The sequence below is a fragment of the Falco biarmicus genome, chromosome 8 (assembly GCF_023638135.1).
Source record: "Falco biarmicus isolate bFalBia1 chromosome 8, bFalBia1.pri, whole genome shotgun sequence".
Taxonomy (NCBI): domain Eukaryota; kingdom Metazoa; phylum Chordata; class Aves; order Falconiformes; family Falconidae; genus Falco; species Falco biarmicus.
In genome coordinates, this window is record NC_079295.1 from 30144811 (window position 1) to 30170777 (window position 25967).

The following is a 25967-nucleotide window of genomic DNA, read 5'->3' on the forward strand; positions in this document are numbered from 1 at the left end:
GGTAAAAAGGTGTTCTGGCTCAATCCAAACCTGTGTGCAATGGTTACCTGTGTACACTTTAGTCTCAAAATTTTTCAGCCAACCTAAAAATATATTTTTGTTGTTCTTAAAAATTCCATATAAATTATGTTCCCTCTATTCCTTTATTTACTTGGAAAAAAAGTAACAGAAAAAGTGGCATTGTTTAACAGTGTGATACACACCATTGCGATATCCAGCTGTGCACATCCTTTCAGAAAGGAATGATATTAATTACCCTCTGGTCAGTCATATGAGCTATAGTTCATTGTGTTGTCCTTGCCTTCTTTCTGGCTATCATAATCCTGATTATTGACTTTCAAAATTTCCATTTGTTTCTAGGGCAAAAGGATCAATCTTTGATTCTTTCAAAGATTAAACCATGAAGTAAAACAAAAATCTGAGCTTAATGCACTGAATCAAACATAAGCTCACTCAGGCTACACATGATCATTCAGTATTAGGGTTTTTTTCAGTAAATAAGTAATCTTCCAAACTTTAATACCAGGATTTGATGCATTGCCCTGATGAAGGTGAGCTGTTAAATTCCAATCTCTTGAAGTATAAGCCAAATCAGAAATGGCAAATAGACTCTTCTGTGGTGTGTAGAATGTAAATAAATAGGACTTTTTGTGAGTTTATGTTCCACAATCCCACCTTCTCCCAGAATATCCTAAGGCCGCCTTATGTGTGCACTTGACGATCTGATGTCCATAAGGCTGGCAGCATGCCTTTGCCTGAGAACTCTTACTGTCACCTTCGTCCTATTCTCAGTAGTCATATAATGTCTTTTTAGCCGCCATCCGTTCTGTACAGTTGGTACCTGCTGGTAACATGGATCCTACTGCCTGCATTTTTCCATAAGCCCTTCAATGCAGTTCTCTTTTTTCCTCCTGAAAGAAAGGCATGATCTTCATTGGGGAGTTGCTTTTGGATTCCTGAGGTAATGTTTTTCTTGAATTGCTGCCAGTGGAGATGGTGGTTGTGTTCTTTTTACTTAAATGTTGCTGTCAAATAGTTCTCTATTTCTCCCTTGTTTCCTTGCCTAGGTTTTATGTACTTTCCATAGATGTCATATTTTTCTCTGTAAGTGTTCTGAAAACAGACCTTTTAAGTAAAGGCTCTATGATCTCCCTTAACTCTGATATAGTTATTCTGGAAAGTGATCTTGTATTCTTTTAAATTCTCTATCAATTGTATTCAGTAGAAAACTGAAATGAACTTCTTAGTGAAGCCAACAAAACAGGAAAACAAGCTCAATTTACAAAAGTAAATTTCAGGTAAATGTTTGAACTATAATTTTAAGACTTTTCCCATCCCTTGAGGTTCAGACTGAAAATTCAGCAGTCCATGGAATTTCAGGATGAGATCTAAGAACCAGATTTGTGCTATTATTAAAACTTGCCGTGCAATGGTGGTGTGGCTACTCCTACTCCAGCTACCAATATCTTCCTGTATCGTGTTTCAGCAGAGTGTAACAGCGAGTTTACAAAATGGCTTAATATAATATATAGTAGCGAAAATATTGGTTGTTGTTCATAGATGTAAGTTATTTTCCTGTAGTGACCACAGTGTGCCAGAGAGATGTACATGCAGCATAGCCTATATATTTGTTAAAAAACAAAGCCTACCACAAAGTATGCATAAGCTGTAGGTTTGGGTATCTGTGCTCTTCAGTTACTTATTTTGGATTTCTTGAGAGCTAGATGAGATTTTTCTGCACTTTCATGAGCTCTGTCAGCACTTGTTCAGTCTAGTTGGCACCTTTTCATTTCTCTGTGTTTTTTTCAGCAGATTTTCTTAGAGAAAGGCGGATGATCTAACACTGTGAAGAAATTCTAATTTGTGTTTCTCTTTATATACTTCCAGAGGACAGATGGACATGTCTGTTATTTAATAATGCTCATGTTACATCTTTCGTAAAGAATCAGAATAGCTCCTAGCAGTCTGCCTGCCTGTCAGTAGCAGACACGAGCTTCTTGCTGGTTTTGTGTTAAATAACAGAGATTTCTGCTCTCCAGGCTCCAGCTTTCAGAGTTTGAGAACAGCACATTCTCAGATGGGCATTGTAGATTGCTCATGCTCTTGGCTGCTGCAAAGTTCTCTTTCTTTGAGAGATTTTTGGGTGACCTCCTGGTAAATAAACATGCTGTGCTGGTTCTTGGAGAGTGGGAGCTACTTTTCAAAAGGATGAGGCAGTGGTGGTAATAAACACTTTACCATTGCCTCTTTCTCTGATGCACATAACATAACGCCCATTCTTCAGAAACTGCCCGAGCCATCCTGACACTAGCTTCTGAATCTGGAAAGGACAAGCTTTGTTTCATTTCTTTCCTCTGAATAGTCAGGACTGAAGAACTCTCAGATATTCTTTAGCTTGTCTTCTGAGCCACCCTACCGTCAACTAACGCTGAAGGAGTGGCGTGGTACACAGCACTGGCTACTCACTGTTCACAAGTGGTGTGTAACATTCTCAGCAGCCTCAGCTCAGTAATTGAGTGATCTGACTGGAACTGCATCTCTTTTGTTCTCAGGCTCCCGTTTTGGATCTGCTAGCACTGACTTCAGAGGACAGGACCTTCTCCAGCACTGGACAAAGTTGAGACTTCTCAAACCTTTATTGGACTATAAAGGGACTCATCAATCTGTGTGTTTGTACGCTCTTTGCAACTTTCTGGAGTCACTGGAAACTTTCCAGCCATGGATCACTGGGGTCTCCTTCCTGTGATCTAGGGAATAAATTGTATGCTGTTGTCACACTTTTCCACGCAAGGTATCAGCAGTTTCATGGTAGGCTGGGATGCTACCAGTGTTGCTCGGTTTGCTGACAGTTCTGAGACTGTTGAACTCTGATATTGGCAGCCCATTCCATCAGCTGCATGGTTGTATCTAGATGACTAGCCAGTGTTTGCTGACCATATCAACAGATGCTTGCTGCAGCGTACTTGTTCTGAAATCAGTACTGCTAATGCTGGTATGGTAGCTGGAATTCAGAAGGGATAATCTGGATTTTTTTGGCTAGAGTACTCCCCATAACCATTATGCAAATGTAACTGAATGCTATTACAGAATACGGTTTCTATATCTGCTTCCAGGTTTATTATTCTGTAATGGGAAAAGGATCCTCTCCATTTCATGGGTTGAAGTTTTTTGCCTCTTAGTATGGCGAGGTTGTTAATCTCTGTCACAGATCCACAAATTTTATCAGGAAGGACTTAACTGTGAAAAGAGAACAAAGTGGCTGGTGGTTTGGTGTTGGTGCGCTGCATCTTCGTAAGCCTTACTATTCTGGGCTGTCTCCTACATCTGTCAAGATGAAGCTTGTTGCTAACTCAGTTTACCATGGCATTTTTTGAAATGCTGGATTCCTAAAGTCCTTATTTAAAGTACTTCCTGCAGTGAAAGGCTTGGTCCCCCAGAAGAACTGAATCTCATCTGTGATACTCTGGTGAGAACATTTTACTATTTAGAAAGAAAGTAATCTCATCCTGTCAGCAAATATGGCTATCGCTTGTGTGATACTAGTGTCTTCATTTTGGGAAAATACCTCTTCTGAACATGTGTGAGAGTCCAAGGAAGAGCTTTGTGCCCTCAGCTGAGCACCATACCGCTGTGCAGAGACACCCTGCCCTGCAGAGCAATGCTCCTGTTGCTTCCAGCTGTGGTTCCTGCAGCTGCTTGCAGGGGAACCGGGCTGTGCTGCAGAGCTGTCAGCAGGGGAAAGTGCGTGTGAATAGACATTGGAAAGTAGAAGAACCCAGTTACTTGGTTTCTTTGTTAATGTGCGCATTCCATGTTCTGCCATATGTCCCTCTTCTTTAGCCTTTTAATTCTGGGATGTTATCGATGATGCTTTCAGAAGTGCTTCAGTAATGTCAGACCGTGTGCCTGTTGTAAAACACCATTAGAACAAATGAACACATTTTCTTTTTAATAATGTGGTAATGTTAGTGTTAATACAGCATGGAAAAATTAACTAAAAATCAACAACAAAAAAACCGAAAGACGATTCAGTTTTATCCTTTATAGTGGTATTACATGAGACTCATGAAGTTTTCTTATCTAAACCCTGAGAACCTATCTTTACAGCAGTTGGGAGAAATAATATTTTTCTTCATAGGCAGTATAAATAAACTGTGCTTCTAAGATAATATAGTTTATCTATTTAGCTTAATAGCTTTTTAGCTTGGCCTGTTCTTTTTTTTAAGGATATAAATTCTAGATAATGAAAAAGCATTGAAATAAACAGTCCAAAGCAGTATTACTGATGCTGCTTTATAATAAAAGAAGTTGTGTAATAATACAATTTTTATATCGTGTCTTTGCCTCCAAGGGGGAAAAAAAGGGGAAAAAATTGTGATTCTCTGTATGAGGTAGAAGCTTCGCTTTCTGTCATGTAATGCAGAAGGCAGCAAATAGTTTGGGGAAGCAGAGTTTAATTATAAAAGAGTGCCTAAAGTAGAGGGTGTGAGAAAGCAATTGGGCCTGACTGCAGAGGCACATGAATGAGAAGGTTTTAAGCATAATGCCTGAGAGGAGCAGTGCAGGTATGCTGACTTGGAGAGCTCGTCACCTTTTAATGCCATCTTCATAGGTTCATTTGTGTGTTGTTAGACTGTTCTTTCTCAATGCACTTTGTACAATATTTTTATGTTAAAGAAAAAATGAATATAATCTTTTATCTGCTTAGTGTCTTGTCACACCTGATAGAGGCTGTAAGTTTTCTTAAATATTTGAAAACTTAGCTACTGGAAAGCTGTATCGTGTCACTGTCAACATGTTTCTGCATGTTGAGAATGTACTTTATCAGTTTTCCTTCAGGGTTTTCTCTTCTCCTAAAAGTCTTGATTGGAAGGAGGTTGTCCCTAAGCATTACAGGCATTGAATTAATTCGATTGGTGAAGATAGTAGGAAAATGAGTCAGGGCAAAGTTCTGAAACCCAGAAATAACTTCAGAATTTGTGCATCAGGGAGACTGTGCAGGTCCTTTATGGATTTTTCTTGTGGTGTGGGAATCTTTCTGTACCTCGTGTTAATATATGTGAAATTTAAAAGCCTTGTAGAGATTTTTGGTAATGTTGTGTAGGTGATAATGTTGCCATCCATCCATCCCTCCCATTCATAACCATGTGGAAAGCATCTCAGTGGAGTGCATCAGGCACCTTACACCTGTGGTGTTACTCTGACTACAAGTGTACCTCACATCTCTCTTTAAGCTTGGGAGCAGACTTGGGCATTGCTCTTGTCTCTTGGCTACAGTGTTTCATCTTGCCTCCAAGGGGGGTACATGTTTCATTTTGTGTGATTTTTGGGGAACATTTTGTTAACTTCTGTTGCTGTTCGGTTTTCTGTACCTATCCCAAAGGAGTAGGGCATGAAGCAGCAAAGACAAGGATGGAGTACGCTGGAGAGAAGTTGAAAGGTTATTAGAGAAATGGGTATAATATAGGTAAGGATTTGAATGGTGAAGGGACTCAAGCATTTAGAAGAGGGATTGTTAGATCCTTGAGAAGTAAAGGAGGAACGTGGAGGAGAACTGGAATACTTGAAGGAGGGGAATGGTATGGAACTGGTGGTTTCAGTAATAAATAATTATCTTTGCAGTTTCAGCATGGCTGCTGCATCAACCTGTGAATCTGTAACCATCAGCTTGTGAATCCAACCCATGTTTGTACCTGCCTTTCCAGGGAAAACAACGGGAACAAGAGCCAAACTATTTTAAGATTACTTAATTAGTATATTATTTAAATTGCCTAATGATGCCTAATGACTTTTAAAGGGCTATTAGTAGCCACATTTAAATGTCTGAAAACATAAACTTAACAGTGTGCTATTTCCACTGTTCACTATTATCTATTATTTCTTTCAGGGGTTATAACGTGTACTTGCTAAGACAAAAAAATCTTGCATTTGAAGTCAAATATTCATAGAATAATTGTTCTCCCAAGAGAGACCATATCTTATCATATTTGTAAAATGAGAAAATACATTAAAATTTTTCTTATTTATACTACCATCTTGGTAGAAATTTTTGTCTATAATGGTATTCATAAAGGTAACTTAATATTCATTACTGTAATTTGCTTTCATGTCTCTGCCAGTCTGTGCTAATACCTTTGACTATAACAGTCACAGCCTTTTATTGTGACTTCATGAACTCTGAATATAAGCAAGAATTTTAGTGGGAAATTTTAGAACTGCATTTTCTTTTAAATAAAACATAAATGCCTAAAGTACGCTCTTTTAGAGCTTTTGGGATACTAAGCTAGATTCTTCATAAAACTTGCCTCATTCATTATTTTTGAGATTTGCTTACCAAATTGATCTTACAGCTTTGATTTCTCATTTGTGCAAGTTATGGCTAGTGGAGACTAATCACACCTGATCTAATGGTGGGCTTTTTTCTAATGACTGCCCATAATTTTGAAATGGCTGACACCAGGCTGAATTCTAGATGTTCCTTCTTTCTGTCATCAACAGTCTCTGCACATGGCATTATTCAGAGGGAGCCACTGCACAGATACTAATTTGTGCTCTGTACTTTGCGAGGTGGGTTTTTTTTTTTCAACAGTAGCTTCTGTTCCCTTTTAGAAAAGGGAAATGAATCTGTCCCAAAATGTTGACTGCTTGGCAGTTGAGCAGAAAAAAGTGTTCAATGATGGCCTCAAAGGAAAGGTATTTAAGGAAGCGATGATTTTACTTGCTGGCAGCTTCCCTTCCACTACTTTTATAGAAAACAGCAACAATTTTGATTCTCACCTTTACTAAAAGGACAAGAAGCTGGGAAACTTGGGTACATTCTGCAAATCTTTTTCTTGTTAAGGAGACTTAAATTTATCATTTCTGTCAAAAGACTTGAATCTTTTTGGCTTCACAGGCTTGAAGGAATTTCAGTTTGTCAGAGATTCACGTCTTCACATAACAGTGCACGCTGGAAGCATGGGTCACTTCGTATGTATGGATTCTTAAGAACTGAAATGCTGGGCAGAAATATGCTTACCTACTAAGTCCTCCACTGTGTTTGGCGTGGACCACAGTCACACCTGAGGAAGTAGTTACTTTCTAGATTTAAGAACTGCAGCATCATTTCCATGCTTAGTTTTGACTGTGAGGAGTTAATGCCCTGCTTTTGATAGGTGTTCCAGCTAAATGTCAGCTGTCTACATGATAGCCTGTACTAATTTCCAAATATTAAAGGTCTATTATCATAAAAGTACATTGACTTGTTGTCTTACTAAGACATTTGTCAGAAAGCTTTGGAGACCGACTTTCACCCCTTGTATAGAAATAACAAATATGGTAGCAGGGTGAATTTTATACTGTGTTCCTCAGGCCGTCATTGCAGATCAGTTACTTAAAATGTGGGTTCCTTACATGCTTCTAGAAATCATGGTATTTTAGGTAAGTTTGTTTTTTCTTGCAGATTTACATTACCTCTTTATTTTGACTCTGAAATTGCTTTCTGGCATTTGTAGTATGCCAACTTTGCTGAAAACATGCTCACAAAGCTTTGTGTTAGGTCTCCGTTGTCAGGCTTTTGTAGACTACCACATGCTTCAGATGCTTGTTACACATTTGAAATAGGTAGACATTCAGCACAGTCTTTCATTATTATTTAAACTAATTTTTCAGTAGAATCAAAAGAGAACAGAGAGCACTGAGGGTATTGGTTAAAATCTGTTATTCAGGCGTACTGCCTTGCACAGTCCCTCAGCAGAGGTTGGGCTCAGGACCTTAGCACTTGCATGGAGGAGCAAAGAGAACTGACTGCAGTAAAGATCAGCTCTGCAAACTTCTGGTTTCTAACAGCTCAGGTATTATATCTGGTTTTGTTCACTTACAATACTTATCTGTTAACTGCAATACAGTGGAAGAGACTATCAAAATGGGGGTTTTGCTAAGCATTTTTGATGTATGTTGGAAGGTGAATTAGTTTGCATAGAAGGCTCTTAAATTAATCTGCTGCTTCAGTCATTTTTCAAAGAGAAAAAGAATGCTACATCCTTATTTTTAAAACAGCGGGAAAATATTGTTAAAGGCTAGGATGTCACAGTCTCTCCCATATACAGTTGAACAGTAAAATAACATATGTTCTTTTTTAACATTAATTTTTTTTGCACCACTAGCGTGAACTTCACAGTGGCATATAAAGCTAAATTAATTACTCGATTAAGACTTCTTTTGAGAGAAGTTTTATGGTTAGATTGTTTTATTATGAATAAGTAGATGTCAGTTGTAGGCAATGTAGTGTAAAAGCTGATTTGCGTTTCACTTAATTGAAGTTTGGTGACTAGATCTATAACCTCTGTCAGCATGGTTGTCTTGGAATTAAGCTTTGGTTACAAATAAATAAATAAGATTGGTCTGATCTTTTATACTACAAGTTTGAGAAGGTTTTATGTGATGACGTGTGGACTTCTGTATTGGGTTGTGGCTACAATCAGGTTGGCGTTTATAGTTCTGGTAGGGGGAAAAAAACAAACATTGAACTAGTCTCTGCTGAGGGATGGTAACTGTGCTTGCAGCCTGCAACACAGTGAAGAGGTTCCACCCGGCAATTTGAACCATCTTACAGTTTTAGTGGCAAAGAACATATTTTAACAGGGTGCTTGCAGACCTCCGATTGTTTTACAAAGAAGAATAAGAGGTAATCTGATTACTGTCAAGGTATCATTAGGGGCAGTGGGCTGTTCCCGTGTTGGTCTGTGGCAGGAGGTGTGTGCTAGCTCCCTATCAGGAAATTGATTTGGCCAGATGAAAGTTCTCGGGAGCAGCAGAGAAGTAAGTAAATTAAATTGAAGACCCTGTGATATGCAGGTGATTAAAATGCACTCAGGGTTTTGTTCTTGCTTAAAAGTGGTAAATGCATGAGACAAACTATAAATAGCAGTGTGATAAACAGTAGTGTGACATTAAGCTTATAAATAGCCTTTAACAATTTTGTAGTACTTTCTCCTTTTATTAGCCTGTTGCTTTTTAACTTCAGCACACACTAACTCTTCATCTGTGTGTTCATTTGCCTTTCTCGGCAGTGTTTTATTCCAACTGAAGCTGTGATCTTTCTTTTACTGCTTCATTTTCAGTTGATTAACTGGCTTGTAACGTGGTTATGTGCTTTTTCAGTGGAAGTGGAACTTCATACTGAACTGAGCCAATATGATAAAGAAGCTTTAAAGCCTCTGTTGTCTTCCTGAACATGAATGCTTTAGTTGTTTAGTTGCTTTCCTACTAAAAATACAATCAATAAATAATAGAATAATTGAATTAATTCCTCTCAGACCAACAGTTTCTTGCTGATTCTGAATGGCAGCTGATCCAAGCAAAATGGCCAGATAATTTTTTTCTGTCAGATGTTTTATTAAATGCAATGACACTAAATGTTTTATATAGAAAATGTATATCCTAAACCTGGAAAATAAATCACTCTTAGTAAAAACAATTTAACTTCTAATTAAAGATCTGAGATTTAATTGGATGGGCTGAGGTGAGTAGAATATACATACAGGATTTGTGAGTGAATTTTAGTTTTGCTTGGGTAATGTAGTATGTCTTCATTTTGGTGCTGTGGTACATTAATTCCTTTTTTCTAGGTTTTGTGCCTGTTCCAGTTGTATACGTGGAACTTTGTGCCTTTACTTTTTGGATGCAGAAATGTAGGGGCTTTGTTGTTCTTGCAGTATACTTGTAGTTAGCCTTGACAGTGTAATGTTGCTTTTCGTACTGTTAATAACTTCTGGTATTGCTGTTAATTTTGTGGAAACTTCGAAGGATTACTGTGTAATTCTATAAAGACCAAAGGTATAAGGAAAAAACCCAGTCATATTCAAGAACAAAAAACGTCAATGTTTTTTCAAAAGTCTACTTTGATGAACCTTGGTAAGAATTATAAACTTTTCATGTAAGCTTGGATCTTACTATGTTTTCTTCCAATGTGTATTTTTACAGATGCTTCTGTAAGTTTGTCAATTTAGTTTCAAAAGAAGGAAATGCATCCCAAAAAGGAAAAGCATTTTTAGATAACTATTAGAAATAGTCATGAAGGTAGTTTTTCCTTTTATTCATTTACATACAAAATTGATTGTAGTTTAACAATTTACAAAGCTCAGAATGTATGAAGATAAGCACGTGGAGCCTGCAGTCTGGCCATAACATTTAATCACGTCATAACCCCTGAAAGAATGCCACTGTTGAAGTCAGTATCCCACAATTTTGGAAAACTTTTGTTTTGGCTTTGAGCTTCACTTTGTAAAAAGTACAGATGGAATTGTCCTGTTGTTCTCTAGTCAAGATCTTTGATCCTTTTACAAAGTAGGTTTGTACAGTTAACAAATCTGGGGAGCTTAGACTGCTTTAAGATACTTTGCCAAAGAAACTAAACCCACAAAACTCTGATTATTTTTTTTTATTTATTTTTAAAGTTCCACTGCAGGTGAACAATTATCAATTTAACTGCTTAATCATTTGAAAATGAGTGATATTTTGAGATACCAGAAGTCCCAGATTCACTGAAATAATTTTGAACTTCTAGTCCTCTTGAGCTGGCTTGAAAATGGAAATTGTTTCCTGTAAAGATAATCTTTGAGAGGAGACAGAGGTGAGTCAGAAAAATACTTACCTAAACTGCAGTGAAGCTGTAAAAATGTGAGCATTCTTAATAATAAATATAATAATAAATAAATAAATAAAAGAATAACTAAAATTTGGGATGATAGAATAGGATGATTCTTTTGCTACTAGACAGGTCTGTCAGCAAAGCTGCTCTCGTCCTGTGTGGAGAACCCTTCATTCTCATGCCCAAAGGTCCTTTGGGGTCTCTCTCTAGCGTGCACCCCAAGAACAACCAAAGAAACGACCTGCTTTGCTCTGATACCGCAGGACCAAAAACCTGAGGAGAAGCTGAGTACCCAGGTGCTCAGGAAAGGAGTGTAAAGCAGCGCGGCTGAGAGCCAGCAGCACGGATGGAGTGAGGTCACTTCTCTGGGCAGCACTGCTAGAAGGCTTCCCTTGGTTTGTTTTCTATTGGAGGAGGAAACGGACTTGACAAGTGTTTTCCAGGCAGGTGGCCAGACAGGCATTATTTTAATGTGTCCAGCAGAAAATCGGTGTTTTTTGGCAAAACTCAAGTTTTCCATATGAAAATTTCTATTTTGTGGAAATGGCATTTCTGATTAAAAACTAATTTTGATGGAAAGTGTCCAGTTGGTTATATTCAGCCTTAGAATTAGCATCTGCTGTGTTTAAGTCTATTGAAAATAATTTGGCTTTGATTTAGCAACTCTGAACAGAATATACACAGACAACTTTCCTCCCTCTGTCTAATACTTCAGTTCTAGTGCCAGCCAAAATTCAACTTGAAGTTGGCTATGAGTAGAATAAAAGCTTTTTCCGAATTTTGCCAGTTTGTTTTCAATTCAGACTGCCTTCAGCTTCAAAGGCTTCACAACACAGATGCCATGGCTGGAACTAAAGCTGCCAATTCAACTGGCTGCTCTGGACCTGAAGATCCTGCTGTGTGCAGCAGTATTGATCTGTGGGTGCTCAAGTGGCTAATAGCTAGCCCACAAATCTTCTCCATAGGTATGTTTTCTGTTGATGTCGTCTTCAGATAATCGTGGTTGAGGCTTGTGCAGCATACACTATGTGGGATTTCTGTGCATTTACAGTCGCACCAAGTTAGAATATGTAACTCCAGCATTAGGTGTTTTACCCCTGTTTCGTCTGCATAGTTGTATACAACTGATGAAGACCACCAGTTGTTATTTACATGTAGTTTCTTTCTCTTTTGGGCTTCATAAATTGTGTTAAAACCCCCTCCTATTTGTAGATGGAAAAGGTGAAATCAAAACCTAATTCTCACTTGCTACATTTCCTTGATTCAGCATGTGTAGTCAGGCTGTCGCTGAAGTTCAGAGCTGTTAATAGTGTCCTGAAAGGACTGTACTAGGTTGTTCTAGCTATAGGCAGTTGCACACTGTCATTAAAGGCTCAAAGATTACCAGGATCCTTTTAGATACTAAAGAACTTTTGGTTTCTATTAGGCCCGTAGAGGACTGTACACACCTTTTGTAATAGGTAAAGAAATGTTTGGGGGTTTTTTTTGAGTTGTATAGCAAAGGGGAATCAAATTCAGTTACCTCTTGATATGTTTGAGGAAAACTGTAGGAAGAAGTTTGAATGTTTTTGGTTTTGTTGGTTTGGTTTTTTCCCTTTCTTAAGCAAGATGTAAAATACTAACTTGTTATTAGCACCTGCTGCTTCTGGTTTAAGTTTGTCTGAACTTGCACTGGTTTCAACCCTTTCTTCTTTTGGTGAGCAAATATTTAGGCTCCCTAATCTTATTGTTGTATGGGAGCCAGAGTTTCCTTTTAATGAAAAATCTATTTAACTTAGTTGAAGAACAGATTTAAGAAATTACTGCAAACTTATTTTGAGAAGTTTCTATCAAGAAGATATTTTAATAACGCTTCTTTGTAGTCTCCATTTATTACATCTTATTATAGCATTGAGTCATGAAACCAAGAATAAGAAATCCAGCTCCAGGAATGGAAAGAGTTAGATGGAGTAATCATCTGTGTGAGGGTCATGGATTGCCATTTTTAAGGCTATTTTCAAGCAAGGGTAGGCTATGGAGATAGTTGAGTTTAAAATATTGGAGGTGGAACTCACTTGGAAAGCTTCTATTTATTCCTAGTGATCTTTTCACATGGTAAATGCCTCCAAATACCATAAGCTGAAAGCTGCATACTAGGAAACAAGGGGTTTTTATGTCGTATCAATGCATCTGCAGATATGTTTAATATATAATATTTTTTTAAATATAGAAGGATGGTTAAATTCACCATTTTGTGATATTTAAACAGTACTCCTCCTCTTGGTTCTTTTTCCTGGCAGCTTTATCCTTTTCTGACTGCTTCAGCTATCTGCCCTTCCATGGGGTTTGTTCTGCATTTTTTTTTTTTTATAGTTAGATTCAATTTTTCTCCCCTGCTAGCTTTGCCATTTTCCATCCATAATTGCTTATTTCAGGAAGGGGGGCTGCTGCTGACTTGGTGCACATTGCTGTCCATCAAGCTGGCTGAGGTGGTCATATAGTGGTGCAGTGACTACATATGTGCACCCAGGGGCTCTTCCTTCAGTGTGTCTTCATGGCATGCAAGCTGGCCGCTGCTATAGCTGGTGGTTGCTGTCAACTTCTGTTTCCATATCACAGGCCTTAAGCTATACCAGTATCTTTACTTGAAGACATTTCTAGCTCCAGCTGCCTGCTCTGTTTCTTCGCACCATAGTATGCCGTTCCTAAACCATTTTGTACAGTGGTCACACTATGATCCAGTTGACTCCTGAATTTCAATTCTAGTGTATTGCTTAATAGAGGGATAGGTGTGTTTTTCTATTTCATTGAGGGGTGTGCAGGTATATTGCTATCATATAGAACATTTCTAGACTTAATGCTCAAAATAATCTCTGAAACCTCCTGTAAAGTTTTTCACACATCTTGTTCAAATGTGTGTGTGACTGTTGTTTCATAAAACTTCCCTTATTCCTCACTATCACCTGCAAATGAAAGGTCTCCAGGTCAGAAACAATACGGCTACACAAACTTGTATGATGTTTCAAGTCTGATTGTAGCTTTAGTGTGTCACCTGTAGGACAGATGAGTTTGTATTTGTTGTGAATAACCGTGGGTTATATATAGGATATGAAGACTTTTCCTAAAGGCACATGGACTCTGGACATTTTTCTTACAACACTGTGAAATCATGCAAAAGTCCTGCCTCTTCTGAAGATGTCAGGTCAGTGAGTAGTGAGCCTTGAGCTGGCAGGAGGTTTTCTGTTGTCTTTGCATTTGTTCACACTCTGACCTGTAAGATTGTTGCAGTGAAAAGGGAAACGGGTTGAACCTGCTCAAGTAGGATAGGGTAAAAACAAAAACAAAACCCAAACCAACAAAAAACCAAGAACCTGTGTGAATTCTAGATCTTTATTAGCTGCAGACTTCTAGTGTATTGGGTGTATTTCTTCAGCTTTTCTCAAGCTCAGTTCCCCACCTAGAGAACTGGTCAAAACCTGGGAAAAAAAGATCAGATTTACTATGACAGGATGTACTATGGAAATCCAGTGCGTTTATCAGGCTGCCAGTTGCCATGTGGTGTGGACAGATATTCACTAAGAACAAATTTCAACCTTAAAAGTGGGTTTAAAATGAACCATATTGAGCTGTTGGGACTGTAAGTCCATTTGTATTATTTTTTTCTCAAAAAAAATTAATATCTTCTCAGGTTTATCTAATCTAGCATCCTGGATAGTGAAGATGGAAGAGTTACTTGATGTAAAAAAGGGCTGGGCATAGGAAGGGAGGACATACAAGGATTTAGGTTCAAAATAATTGACAGTGTTGATGGAACGGTTTTTGAGAACTACTTTTTTTTTATTATTATTAGTATTACTTCTAAACTATGCCATTAAGTACTGTAATCTCAGACTAATTAATTCTACCGTGCTGGTTTTGTGTTTCCTGAAATGTTAGGTCCAGGAGTGAAAAAAAGCAGATACCAGACATCCTGAACTGCCCTACTTCAGACAGTAGAGAAAGGGAGCAGCTGAATTTGAGAGGCTTTTTTTTTTTTTTTTTTTTTTTAGCTTTGAGCATAGTGTGCAGTTCAAGCATAATGATTATTGACATTTAATTCAATAGAAGTGTCATTTATAACAGGCTCTTGTGTTAGTTATGTTCTTGTTCTCAGGGGAGGGAGAGAATTGTTAAATTGTCAAAATAGTTTATTTTTCAGATGAAATAGTAGATTGCTACATTACTACCAAACTAATTTGCTGTGCTCTGGTATACATACTCCAGCTTTCTCTAACAGATTGGCCACTATCCTGTGTAGAGTGACCGAACACTTATTAATTACTTTTATGTTGGGAACAAAAGGGTTTCTGGGAGTGATAGAGCAAGGTGTTCTGCCTTTAACCTTTGTCTCTGTTAGTAATGACATGATTATAACATGAAAATCTTGCTTGATATCACACAGCAGTTTTTCAGATTTGAAACCCTTATCCGAAGAAGTAGATAAAAAGCATTATTCAAAGAGGTCTTAATTTAAAAAGAAGTCCTCAAGTCATTTTTAAACTGAGAGTAATCATTAATTTAGGTGCCGAGCCTGTACTGAAATCACAGCTAGCCCCATGAAATCCTCATGTTCATAAAATTAGATGAATTAACAATCTTAGAAACTTATCCGAATAAATGGATAGAATATGAATTCTTTTGTTACTGGCTTGTGTATAGGAGGAGCTGATGGTGGAGAAGAGAGGCTAAATTCCACTTCTTTTCTCTCAGCTGTTGAACTTCAGGCCCAAAATTTTCAGAAACTGTCAGATGGGCTTTAAGAATTAATACTTATTGTGTTAACTTGGCTCTCCACGTAGTTCAGGATCGAGGAAAAGGAGGACATGAGTAGTTTGTTCATTGAAATGCAGGTGAGATTATGGACGACTTTGGGAGCATGTGGGTATGTTGCTCTTTATTGCTCTCAAGAGTGAAGTACTTGCAGATAGGAATTTCTTTTGCTGTTCTATACTTGCATCTGTGAGGGATTTAATCAAGCAGCTCAGAGTGCACAGAGATAATGTAAGTCTTGAGGTAATGTATAGAAGCAGCTGGAGATTAGGTAAGTTTGGTGTACCAGTTTCACATATGAAGCATGGATGCAGCTCAGGGCCAGGCTGTAAAGGGTGTGGGAAGCCCTTACTGAGGAGCGGGGTGAGCTTGGAGTTCCAGAGCAGCCAGCCCCATGCAGGTGCCTGGGCTAACAAGAGCTCAATCTGGTTACCCACCAGTGAAGAGAATTTGCTGAGGTTTTGGAAACTTTATCTTCCTAACTTCCAATACCAGTATCTCCTTGTATTCAGTGTGCTCTTTTGACAACTTTTTTGGGGGTGCAGTAACATTGAAGGAATTGTGCTGGTAGTTGCATTGTGCAGTCACTGTAACTGTCCCAGTTTGTCAACAGGAAAAATGCCTTATCCCTCTTTTCCAGTGGAAGTTTTAGGAAGAGGTTAGTAAGTGACCATATGATAGCTTTAAAGGAGTATATTATGTTCCTTAAACAGAATTAATTTGATTAATTTATATATTTAAAAAAATCAGAAGGTTTTGATAAAGCCCAGAATCATTAATGATGCTGTTGTCTGGTTAGAAGTCTACCTTGAACGTTTTCACCTGGTGCCAACAAAGTGAAATGACCCAAAGTTTACATACCAACTTTGTGGTTGTAAAGAGTTGATACATGTAACTCTTGAAAGTTATGGATACTTTCCATTGTTTGGTCAGCAGAAAGCAGGAAGAAATGAATGAAGCATGAATTGTTGGAACAAGTTCAGGATTGTAGTGCATGGGTCGATTCACTTCAATGAAAATGCATTTCTACTACTGATTGTATTTATAGGGAATGTCCTGAAGCTGTATGCTACATCAGAATTGCTGAAAGCTTTCAAAACATATTTTTGAAAGAAAAAAAAAATGTGAACTTTCATTTGTTGGACGAATGTGGACTTCCCTCAAAGTAGTACACAAACAGCTAATGTTTAGCATTTTCAAATTGGTTTTGGGTAAAACACTTAATGTAGTTTCACTTAGATGTTTTCAGTAAATGTATATGAAGATGGGTTTTAGATATAGCTCAGTGTTTGAAATGCAGTATGTTGTATTACTTTCTGTTCAAACTTTCAGAATTGTCTTTGTGCTCTTAATAGTTGGGTTTTTTCTCCTAATTAGGTTGTCCGGATAATTTTAGTAACCATGAGGTCTGCAATCTATTTAATGTATTGAAGCTACATCATGTTAAAAGGATGTGGGTTTTCTATGAATTCAGCCTACTTTTCCAGCTCTTGTAGCAAATTAGTGTACTGTTTTGGACCCAGATCAGTAGGTGGGCTACAGTGGAAATAGATGCCCTCTGGGCTGCTAAAAAATTGGCTTCTAAACAAATGGCAATCTGGAAATGCATTAGCTTCTTAGGTGCTTTAGGTTATCCATGAAAAATGGAAGTTTCTCTTATCTTGGCATGCATATGTTCATATTGTATTGTGCTAAGGTGGTTTTCCTTGTGTACAGTACCTGATGCGAACTCTGTTTAAAAGATCTCTTTTACTTCAAGTCAGCGAATTGGTTGCACTTTTGGATAAATTAAATTTCAGTTAATTACCTTCTTAACCAACTGCTTATTTATTAAGCTGCTTAAAATTGGTTATTTTATTGTAAGCCCAAGCAAATTGCCTTTTTACTGTATATGTTTACATAAAAGAATATAGGATGCCGAAAATTCATTTGTGAAGCTTCTGTGTGCTCTTTAATGCCCTAACCAAGCCAGTATTGCAGGAATGTTCTGCCCTTTGATAGGGAACACTCCCTAGAATTGCTTCATCGCTTGAAACCTGAGCTCAAGCAGGAAATGTACAACTTACTCCCTCCACAGACCTGAGAGCTAAGTGGAGTTTCATTGCACAAGTTCTGTGCTTCTCCAGTTGCTGTGGCAGCACATGCTTTGGATTGTTAACTCAAATGTCTGACTATTACATGCTTAGCAGAAGACGCTGAAAAATAATAAGCAGAAACCTTCATATGCAGAGATTAATCCAATTTAAGTACAATTTAAACATTCCACTTGCATATATAGAAAGATTTTAGCATAAGTGGCCATGGTACTGTCCATGACGTGGATATGCACACACAGTAGTACCCTGCTTAAGTTAACCTGCGTTAAGTCAGCTGTTCTCAAACTTTATTTTGGTTGAATGTCACCTTTTATCTTTACTCCTGTTTCTTTTGGGGCTGCAGATTTACTTGAGAACTTGCAGTCAGTCCTTTATTTGTTCCATACTGACTTTAGCTATAACATTTTCATTGCAGGAGTTTGCAACCAGCGTGGCTGAGCTTTTATCAGTTTTGACATTTTATATATCAGTATTTGCTGGGCAATCAGATAGTTATGATTTATAACCTTATAAGCAACAGCTAGCCATCTCACTGTTTTGCTAGTGTGCTTTCAAAATGTATAGCAAGAATGGCAGTACTTGGTTAGGAGAAATAATATTGTCTGTGTTCTTGGTTCATGTATTTCGGGAAGAAAGGAGTGGTGAAGATGATTTGGATACTGTTTGCAGCCAATTATGTTGTAAAACAAGTGTGTCACAGTAAGATCAGTAATCACAGGGTCTGTCTGTGCTTAAAAACTGCACCTTTTTTACACGTAGGTAAGCTGATAGAGGTTTAAATATGTGTTTTGTACACAATTGGCCACAAAACAGTTACATGTAACAGCCCTGGCAGATCTTGGAAAAATCGTTCTGAGAGAGCCTGTGGCGGTGAAGGCATTTAAACCTAATCCCTATATACCTCCATTGTTTCTTCACTGACATGGGGAAAGAGTAACTTTGAATGTGGTTTGCAGAAAATAGTCTGTCTTTATTCACCTTCTTCTCTATTACTTTCATGGTTGTTATAGTCCATTTTGTACAAGTATTTCAGTGATTATACTTGTAAAACTGTGTTCTGTTGTCGCAAGCCTCTTGGTTTCATGGAAGAAACTTGTCTACTGCAAGATGGCTGGCTGTTCAGGCCACTACTTACTCTGTGTGGGACATGGAATATAATGCTTCGTTGCCTAATGTGCAAGTTCAAAACATGGTTTCCTAAGTCCATGAAGAAAACATAAATGACTGATGTCCAGCATGATGTGATTATGAGCTCCAGGCCAGGAAGATGCTAAATTCCAGACTGTGGAACAGTATGTGGGAAATATCTTTTATGGGTGTCCTGTTTATTTCTTCCTTCATTAAAGAGAGTGAGAAGGCATTGTTCTTCAGACCTGCAAGCTAGATGAACTGTTGTTCTGACCCAATATAGCTGGTCCTGTTTCCTTAGCAAACTCATAATGCAGTGCGTGCTTTCTTGAATTTCACCATTTCATTTATGTTCATTGAGAAAGATCTGATTCACTGTCTGAGTCTACTCGATGTTTCTGTTCTGTTTTAGTAAAGATCATTGATGTTACAGCAAGAACCTTGCTGTGCCTGCAGGTTGGGTCTAATCAAAGGACAGGGTGAATGGTTGCTTGGTATTAAAGGATTTTGAAGATCACTGAGGGCAGATTTTCTCCTTGTTTGCTCTTACGAATTTGTTGCTCTGTTTGAATCCCAGAAGTTTTTTGTCTAGTTTAAGGCAGTGATGAGTAACTAAGAAACACTGTTGGTCTTGATCAACAAATAAGACAAAATAGGGGAGAGAACAGGTGGCAAAGGTGAGATTTGCCTTTTTCTTCACTTAAAGCATGATGGGGTTTTGGCGTGGTTCGTGGGGGTTTTGTTTTGGTATTTTCTGGGTTTTGTTTTTTTTTTATGGCAAAATTGCGGATTGTTGCATTAGACCTGCCTAGCTCATTACCAAATGGTTTTTTAATGCAATACTTACTTGAAAGCTAAACAGTCCCACTTTGTGCACTGGTGTTTGTGTTCTTGGGAAAGGACTCTTACGATAACCCTCACTATGCCTTGGTTGATTTGTCACTTACTCAAATCCTTGTAAATATCCTGTCAAAGGGTTGCTTCTGTGGTATGGATGAACTTTTTAATCAAATTGCATACTTTTTTGAAACCTTCTTTGATTGAGCTCACAGGCAAATAGCACTCTAAAGTCTTGCCTGTAGTTACTGATTGTGTAGCTGCACTGATAAAAATGGTGATTTTTACACCATTATGGCTAGTAAGATAATTGACTTTTAGATTGTGTCTATGTGACAAAATATTGTTTGTGAAATGTTAAGCTGTTGTCGCAGATCGCTGATATGGATGTTCAGTTCCTTTTTCTTCTCTGTTAAATGTTTTCTGCCTTTTATTCTTGAGACTGGTATTAGGCATAGCAGAAGCAGCCTCTTCATGAGGAGTTGTCAGACATGTACTTTCTTGTTAGGCTTTACTTTTGAGTTTTAATGCTTGTGACACAATTTTTGATTGTTTTATCATTAAAAGAAAGTAATAAGTTTAGCCAGCATCTGGTGGGTTTATCTGGTATCTTTAGCTTTTCTCAGTTTGTCATATCAGTTTAGCAAAATAAAAATAAACTTGCTGTAATTCTGCATGAATACAGCATTGCAGTTCTGAAGCCAGGGTGACTGAGTAGCAAAAAAAAAAAAAAAAACAAAAAAAAAAAACGCCGTTTGGTAAGGAAACAAGTACATTTTGCTCTAAAAATGCTGGTTAAGTCAAAACTGAAACATTTTGCAAGTGTGGCTTATTATAAAAGATATACCTCGTTGGTTTTTTTTTTTAGTCTGAGATGTGTGGTCATGCTGAAAGAGCTGAAGATGTGCTTTAGAAAAGCAAAATATGTCAGGGATTTTTAGGGCAGTCACTCAGAAGGTTGGCTGCAGGCAGTGGGAAGAAGGTTAAACTGCAAAGCCTCAACCCTTCCTGATACAGGAGGCTTGTATCTTGGTCTTCCACTTGCCCACATCTAAGCTATCAACTAGCAGGGGACTGATCTACTTTTTAACCCTGTTCGGTTTTGTATATTGGAGCACAGATATTTCTTACAGTCCGGGCAAGCTCTCTAATCACTGTTGGGATGTTTGCTGTCCTCTGCTAAATTCTCCTTTTTTTTTTCTTTTATCATGATACACACCCACCTCCCAGACTAAGAGGGAAATGTGTGAATGTTTTTGAAGTCTTCATAATTTTTCACAGAATAAGGAAAACCAATCATTTTGTATTCAGTTTTGAGAATACCTGTTTTCTTTTACTACTCTTTAAGGTATCTTAATTTTCTATCTCAATATATTTTCTACTTAAGTTATGAAACTTTTTGTTTGCTTACGCCCTTGTCAAAGGATGTAGAAATAGTTTGGCTAGTGTGTAATTAAGTGAATCACAGGCCCTGATCCTGTGAGGTACTTAAAGTAACTAGTATCATTGGATAGAGCTAATAGCATCAGGTGTACACATAAGTAGTTTGCTGGCCTGTGCTTGCATAATAATTAGAATCTTAGTTTTGAAAAGTGAAAGTCACATTTCAATTTTTGCGTTTCATGTATCAGCACTTGGCACACGGTGTAGACGTGTTGGTCGTGGTGCCTTATTTGGAGAATAGGAGTTGCTTGTGCTTCCAAACTAGATATGTAAATACAATCAAATTGACCTAATTGGAAGATTCAGTAGTTTGACAAACCTTTATCTATTCATGTTGCAATCAAAAAAAACCCCAACCAAACGCCCCCCTAATACTAATCTTTTTGTTATTGCTGTGTATTCTCATATCTAATGATTATATAGTAAATGCATAAGCTATACAGAGTAATACATCGATATCTTTGTGTATTTGCTGTTTTCTTCATGCTTTTTTTCTATAAAGATTTTTGGTGTAAGCTTTTTTTTTTTGCTGTTTTGCACTGAAATTAATTACTTAATTGTCTCTAATATTGGGAGCCTAATAGCCATGATGCCTAGCAATTACAATGCTTTTTGAAGCGCAAATGCTGTTCTGAATCTTTTAAAAAAACACTAAAACCAACCCAACCAACCTAACAAACCCCCCCGCAACCAAATTCACAAAGAAACCGTAAAACAGGGAGAGAGTGGAAAATGGGCAGAAAGGAAAGGACCGAGTATTTTGGAATAAGGTTGTGTTGTAATCTGCAAGATCTAGTATTGTTATTGGGTACCATGAATTTGGTACTCATTTTTGTTTTGTCTGTAATGGTTTTTTAACAATTAACTTGCTGTGTGTTGACCTTACTTGTAAGTGTGACATTTTGCATTTGCATTTTTTGATCTCTTTTCATTTGATATTTGTTTTGCCTAAAGACCCTGTGTGGACAGTAATGACCGCACGTTTCCGATTGCCTGCTGGCAGAACCTACAATGTACGAGCATCTGAGCTGGCACGAGACAGGCAGCATACAGAGGTGGTCTGCAACATTCTTCTCCTGGATAACACTGTACAAGCTTTCAGAGTTAATGTAAGTACTTTGCTTATTGCAAACCGATTTCTCTGAGCTTGCTTTCCTTTGCTTGATTTGTATGTCTAGAGTTTGACTTTCAAAATAGTGTTAAGTACAGAACAGAAGGGGAAGTTATGTTCAGGCAGGCGTGCTTGTACATGTTACATACTAAGTCACTGTGAACTTAGTCGTTCTGGCATGCTCTATAGTACTAACACATCTTCATTTCAAAATTGAATATACAAAGCATAACTTATTTCTAGTAATTCTCTTAATGGACTAAACTTGTATAGAGGAAATGGAGAGCAGTTTTGCCACTGAATTCAACGAGAAACAAGCTTTTGTTTTGCTCCATTCTGGTTTTTGCCTTTTGAGCGTGTGTAAGGTGTAACGTTAACTCTTCTGATGGCTGCGTAGCTAACTATGTTCAATCATATATATGGTTATATTTGGTTACAGCTGTAATCTTAAAGTATCTCTTTGCTTTTTGCTTTTCTCAGATTATATTCTTGTTCTATGATTTCCCTTGCTTAAACTCACCGCTTTCTAATGCACTAATGAGGATGGCAGGAAAGAAAACAGGAAGCTGGTTGCTGAATGCTCAGGACTGTTACTGGGAAAAGTGAATAACTTTTACATATGAGCCTGGAATTTAAAATAGGTTATTCATCAGATGTTCTAATCTGTAATCCTAGATAAGGAGTTAAAATGAATATGTTCATGACTTTGTGCCTATGTTGACACAAGTGCAACAATTTCTTTCAACTTCTTGAGGAAAAAAAGCGACAGTAATTATATTGAATTCCAATATACAGCGTTCAGTTGAGGCTATTGATACATTTGGATGTTGTAGGGAAGATCTGTGAGAATGATTGCATTTCTCTGTTCTCTAGTCAGGTGGTGCAGCCTGCAGCTGTCTTAAGGAGTGAAATTTGTGTTATCTAAGCAAAAACTTGCTAGGATCCAGTGTTGAGCTGCTTAAGGTTTAGAGGTAGACTTGGTTATTCGTTTTAGATATTTCAATCAAGATAGAAGGTTTTAGGATGTTCTCTTAAGGCATTTTTGTAGTCCGTTCAGGAGCTATTTTAACTTTTGAGGCTTCTGAGTTAGCTAAGGGTGGGAATTTTGGAAGATGGAACTGGGTGAGGGATGACCTTTATTAAAAAATTATGTATATAAAAACTATCAACAACAAGCTTCACTTTCTTTATGGGATAATTTCTACTCTATACCTTTTCCCTTTTTGTTTACAGTATTCCACTGTTCTTCTGTATCTCTCTCTTGCTAACAGTTACCTAATCTAAACTGCCTGCCAAAAATCAGTATGTGCAGAATGTAGTTGGAGACAGAGCATTAAAAGTGCGTGAGAAATTGTAAATGTTGTGTACTTTGCTTTCAAGTTCATGAGTTTTTCCATTGAAGTATCTTATCTTCCAAGATTTTCTTTCAAGAGTTGGCTAAAATAAGGAATAATTATTGTACAATAGGTATGGGAGATTATGCTGCTTTTTGATCTAGGTGTTCAAAAGCTGTATGTTGTTAGTGAATGCTAGTGCCTGTCTAGAGTAGAATCACCAGTTATAAATCTTCAAATGTCTATTCTGTCTCTCCCAAGAAAAAAAATATGTAATAGGTTCTTGCCACCTCCCTAGTGTACTAAATATTTTAGTTGCATGGATCACGCTTTACTGCTTATACAGATCAGCCTGCAAGTTTGTCTATTAAAACTGAGTTTAGGGAATAAAAAGTTCCTTGGTGCTCAGCATTTTTATCTTGGGTTTTAGCCTTAATCTTTTTTTTTTTTTTTCTTTTTTCAAAAATAGGGAGTAATAAAGTATTGAATCATGACAATTGTATACTAAGTTACATAGTATACAGGTCTTCAGGGTTTATAGCTGTGTTTTACTTTATTGTGGTTGACAGAATACATGGCAATAAATATTTATGGAATTGTTTTCAAAATAGGAAGAACAAAGATAACATCAAATAAATTAGCAAGGGTTTTTTCCTCCTGGTGATTGCTATAGGTGTTCTGTATGCTAATGACTGTAAAGCTTAATCATCTGGAGTATGTAGTGCTGTATTAATAAAAATGTACTCAAATACTATTTCTCCTCCAACAGCAAAGTACTGATCACAGACAATGCCTCTTGATAATTTGTGGCATGTTTTAAGTTCACATTTCAATCAGCGTTTTCCATTGATCTGCAAAATAGGCATTCTTGTGCTAAGCCTTACCTTGTATAGAGCGTAACAAATCAAATAAAATAATCCCTGTGGACTGTAGCCAGACAAAGGTTATTTTGGTAACAGGCAGAAGAATCAGTTGCAACTAACCTGTGCATATGTTTGGAGAGTAGAAATCCTTTCTATAAAACACACTGCTTACCAAATGAACTCCTACTTCGACCCTGAAAAGCATACTTGATAAACACATAGCTGGAAGAACTGAGGCTGACTTAATACCGTGATCAGGATGATTTACCTTACTGTAAACCTGCTTATTCAAGATCAGATTGCTTTAATTAGTTTTAATTAATTGTTTCAATACTTCAAATAGTATCTTTTCCGTGCAGGCTGGCTTAATTGTGTTCCCTTAAAGTCAGCTCATGGATAGGGAGATCACACTAAACTTGAGGGAAAGCCAAGTAAGTCAAGGTAGATGGAATAAGTTGTTCTGTGAGCAAGACCTAGTGGGTTAGTGGTCATGGACAAATGTTTCAATTCAGAGCCTTTATCATCTCAGACTTATCCTCAAACTTAATGAATGTACATTCTAGTTGAAGTAAAATGTAAAAATCTGTAGAATAACCCAAAACAAACAAACAAACAAAAAAAGGTCAACACCTCTGTAGTTTTAGAAATGAAAATTTTCAGTAATTTAGTTTTCAGCATTACTTGCTTCCATTTTTTCTTTGACCAAAAAAATAAATAGCCTGCTTGGAAACTTTTTTTAAAACAAGTTAACTTTTTGCAAAGCTAAGGTAAGCTGTAGAATGAAAGGAGACAGTAGTGCAGTGCTGGCTGTTTGGGGATGCACTCGCTTGAGTTGCAGCACAAGTATTGCAGTGAACTGCAGGAGGAGAGGTTCCAGCGTTTTCACTAGTGAATGAGCAGCTCAGCCTCCCACAGACCTGTGAGCAGCAGAGCAGTCTGATCTCCTCCAGGAAAGCCCAGGACCTGTCATCCCATTCCTCTGTCATCAGAAGTCCAAATTTGTTTGGACTGACATGGCAGCAGCACGTCCTGATGTTTGCTGTAGACACGACCAGTTCTGTAGGCTAGCAACAAACCCAGAATGTCAGTAATGTAAATTGAAAGGATGTGGTAGTTGGTAAGCAGGCATTAAACCTATGTAATTGCAGATGTTTTCCTAAATTTTTAAATATGGGTGTTTGTAAACAGCCAACAAGCATTTTGTGATTAGGCATTGGTGTGTATATATCTCGTGGCGCTGGATGTTAGCGACTAGATGACAGATACTTCATAAAGTGCAGTTAATATATTGAATGTCTAATGTTGATGTCAAATTTGTTCTGAAAGGCCAAGATTTGTCAGACATTTTGCCCCCATCAATGACTGATAAGAAGTATGGATAACATTATAATATTCCAATTCAGAAAAAATGTTGTTATGTTTTGTATCTAACTACTGCAGTTTTATCTTGGGTGGTTTCCCTTTTGTCATATATTTTTGCATTATTCCCTGTTTTAAGAGGAAATATTAATGTTTAATTTTGTTGGAATAAAGCAAGTTTCTTTTAATGCTAATCCACATATATTGGTTTTGCTTTTCTATTAAAAAAAAAGGCTAAACTAGAAGCTTTTTATCATACTTTGTACTTTATAGCAGGTATTCAATGGTTATGATAGCATTACAAGTATTTTGGACCTTTCACAACAAGCAGGATTGTGACCTTCACCTGCTCTGGCAAGCTGCAACATCATTATATAA

General features: G+C 37.5%; 1 protein-coding gene across 3 annotated transcripts in view; it reads left to right on the forward strand.

Moving 5' to 3' along the window:
* PTPN4 (protein tyrosine phosphatase non-receptor type 4) overlaps positions 1 to 25967 on the forward strand; it is a 118387-nt gene that overhangs the window by 22198 nt on the left and 70222 nt on the right. For all 3 annotated transcript variants that reach the window (XM_056349045.1, XM_056349046.1, XR_008823498.1), the window contains one exon: positions 21877 to 22031. In XM_056349045.1, coding sequence (XP_056205020.1) covers positions 21894 to 22031 — 138 coding nt within the window. In that variant the 5' untranslated portion in view covers positions 21877 to 21893. Of the gene's footprint in view, positions 1 to 21876; positions 22032 to 25967 lie in introns of those variants that run through there.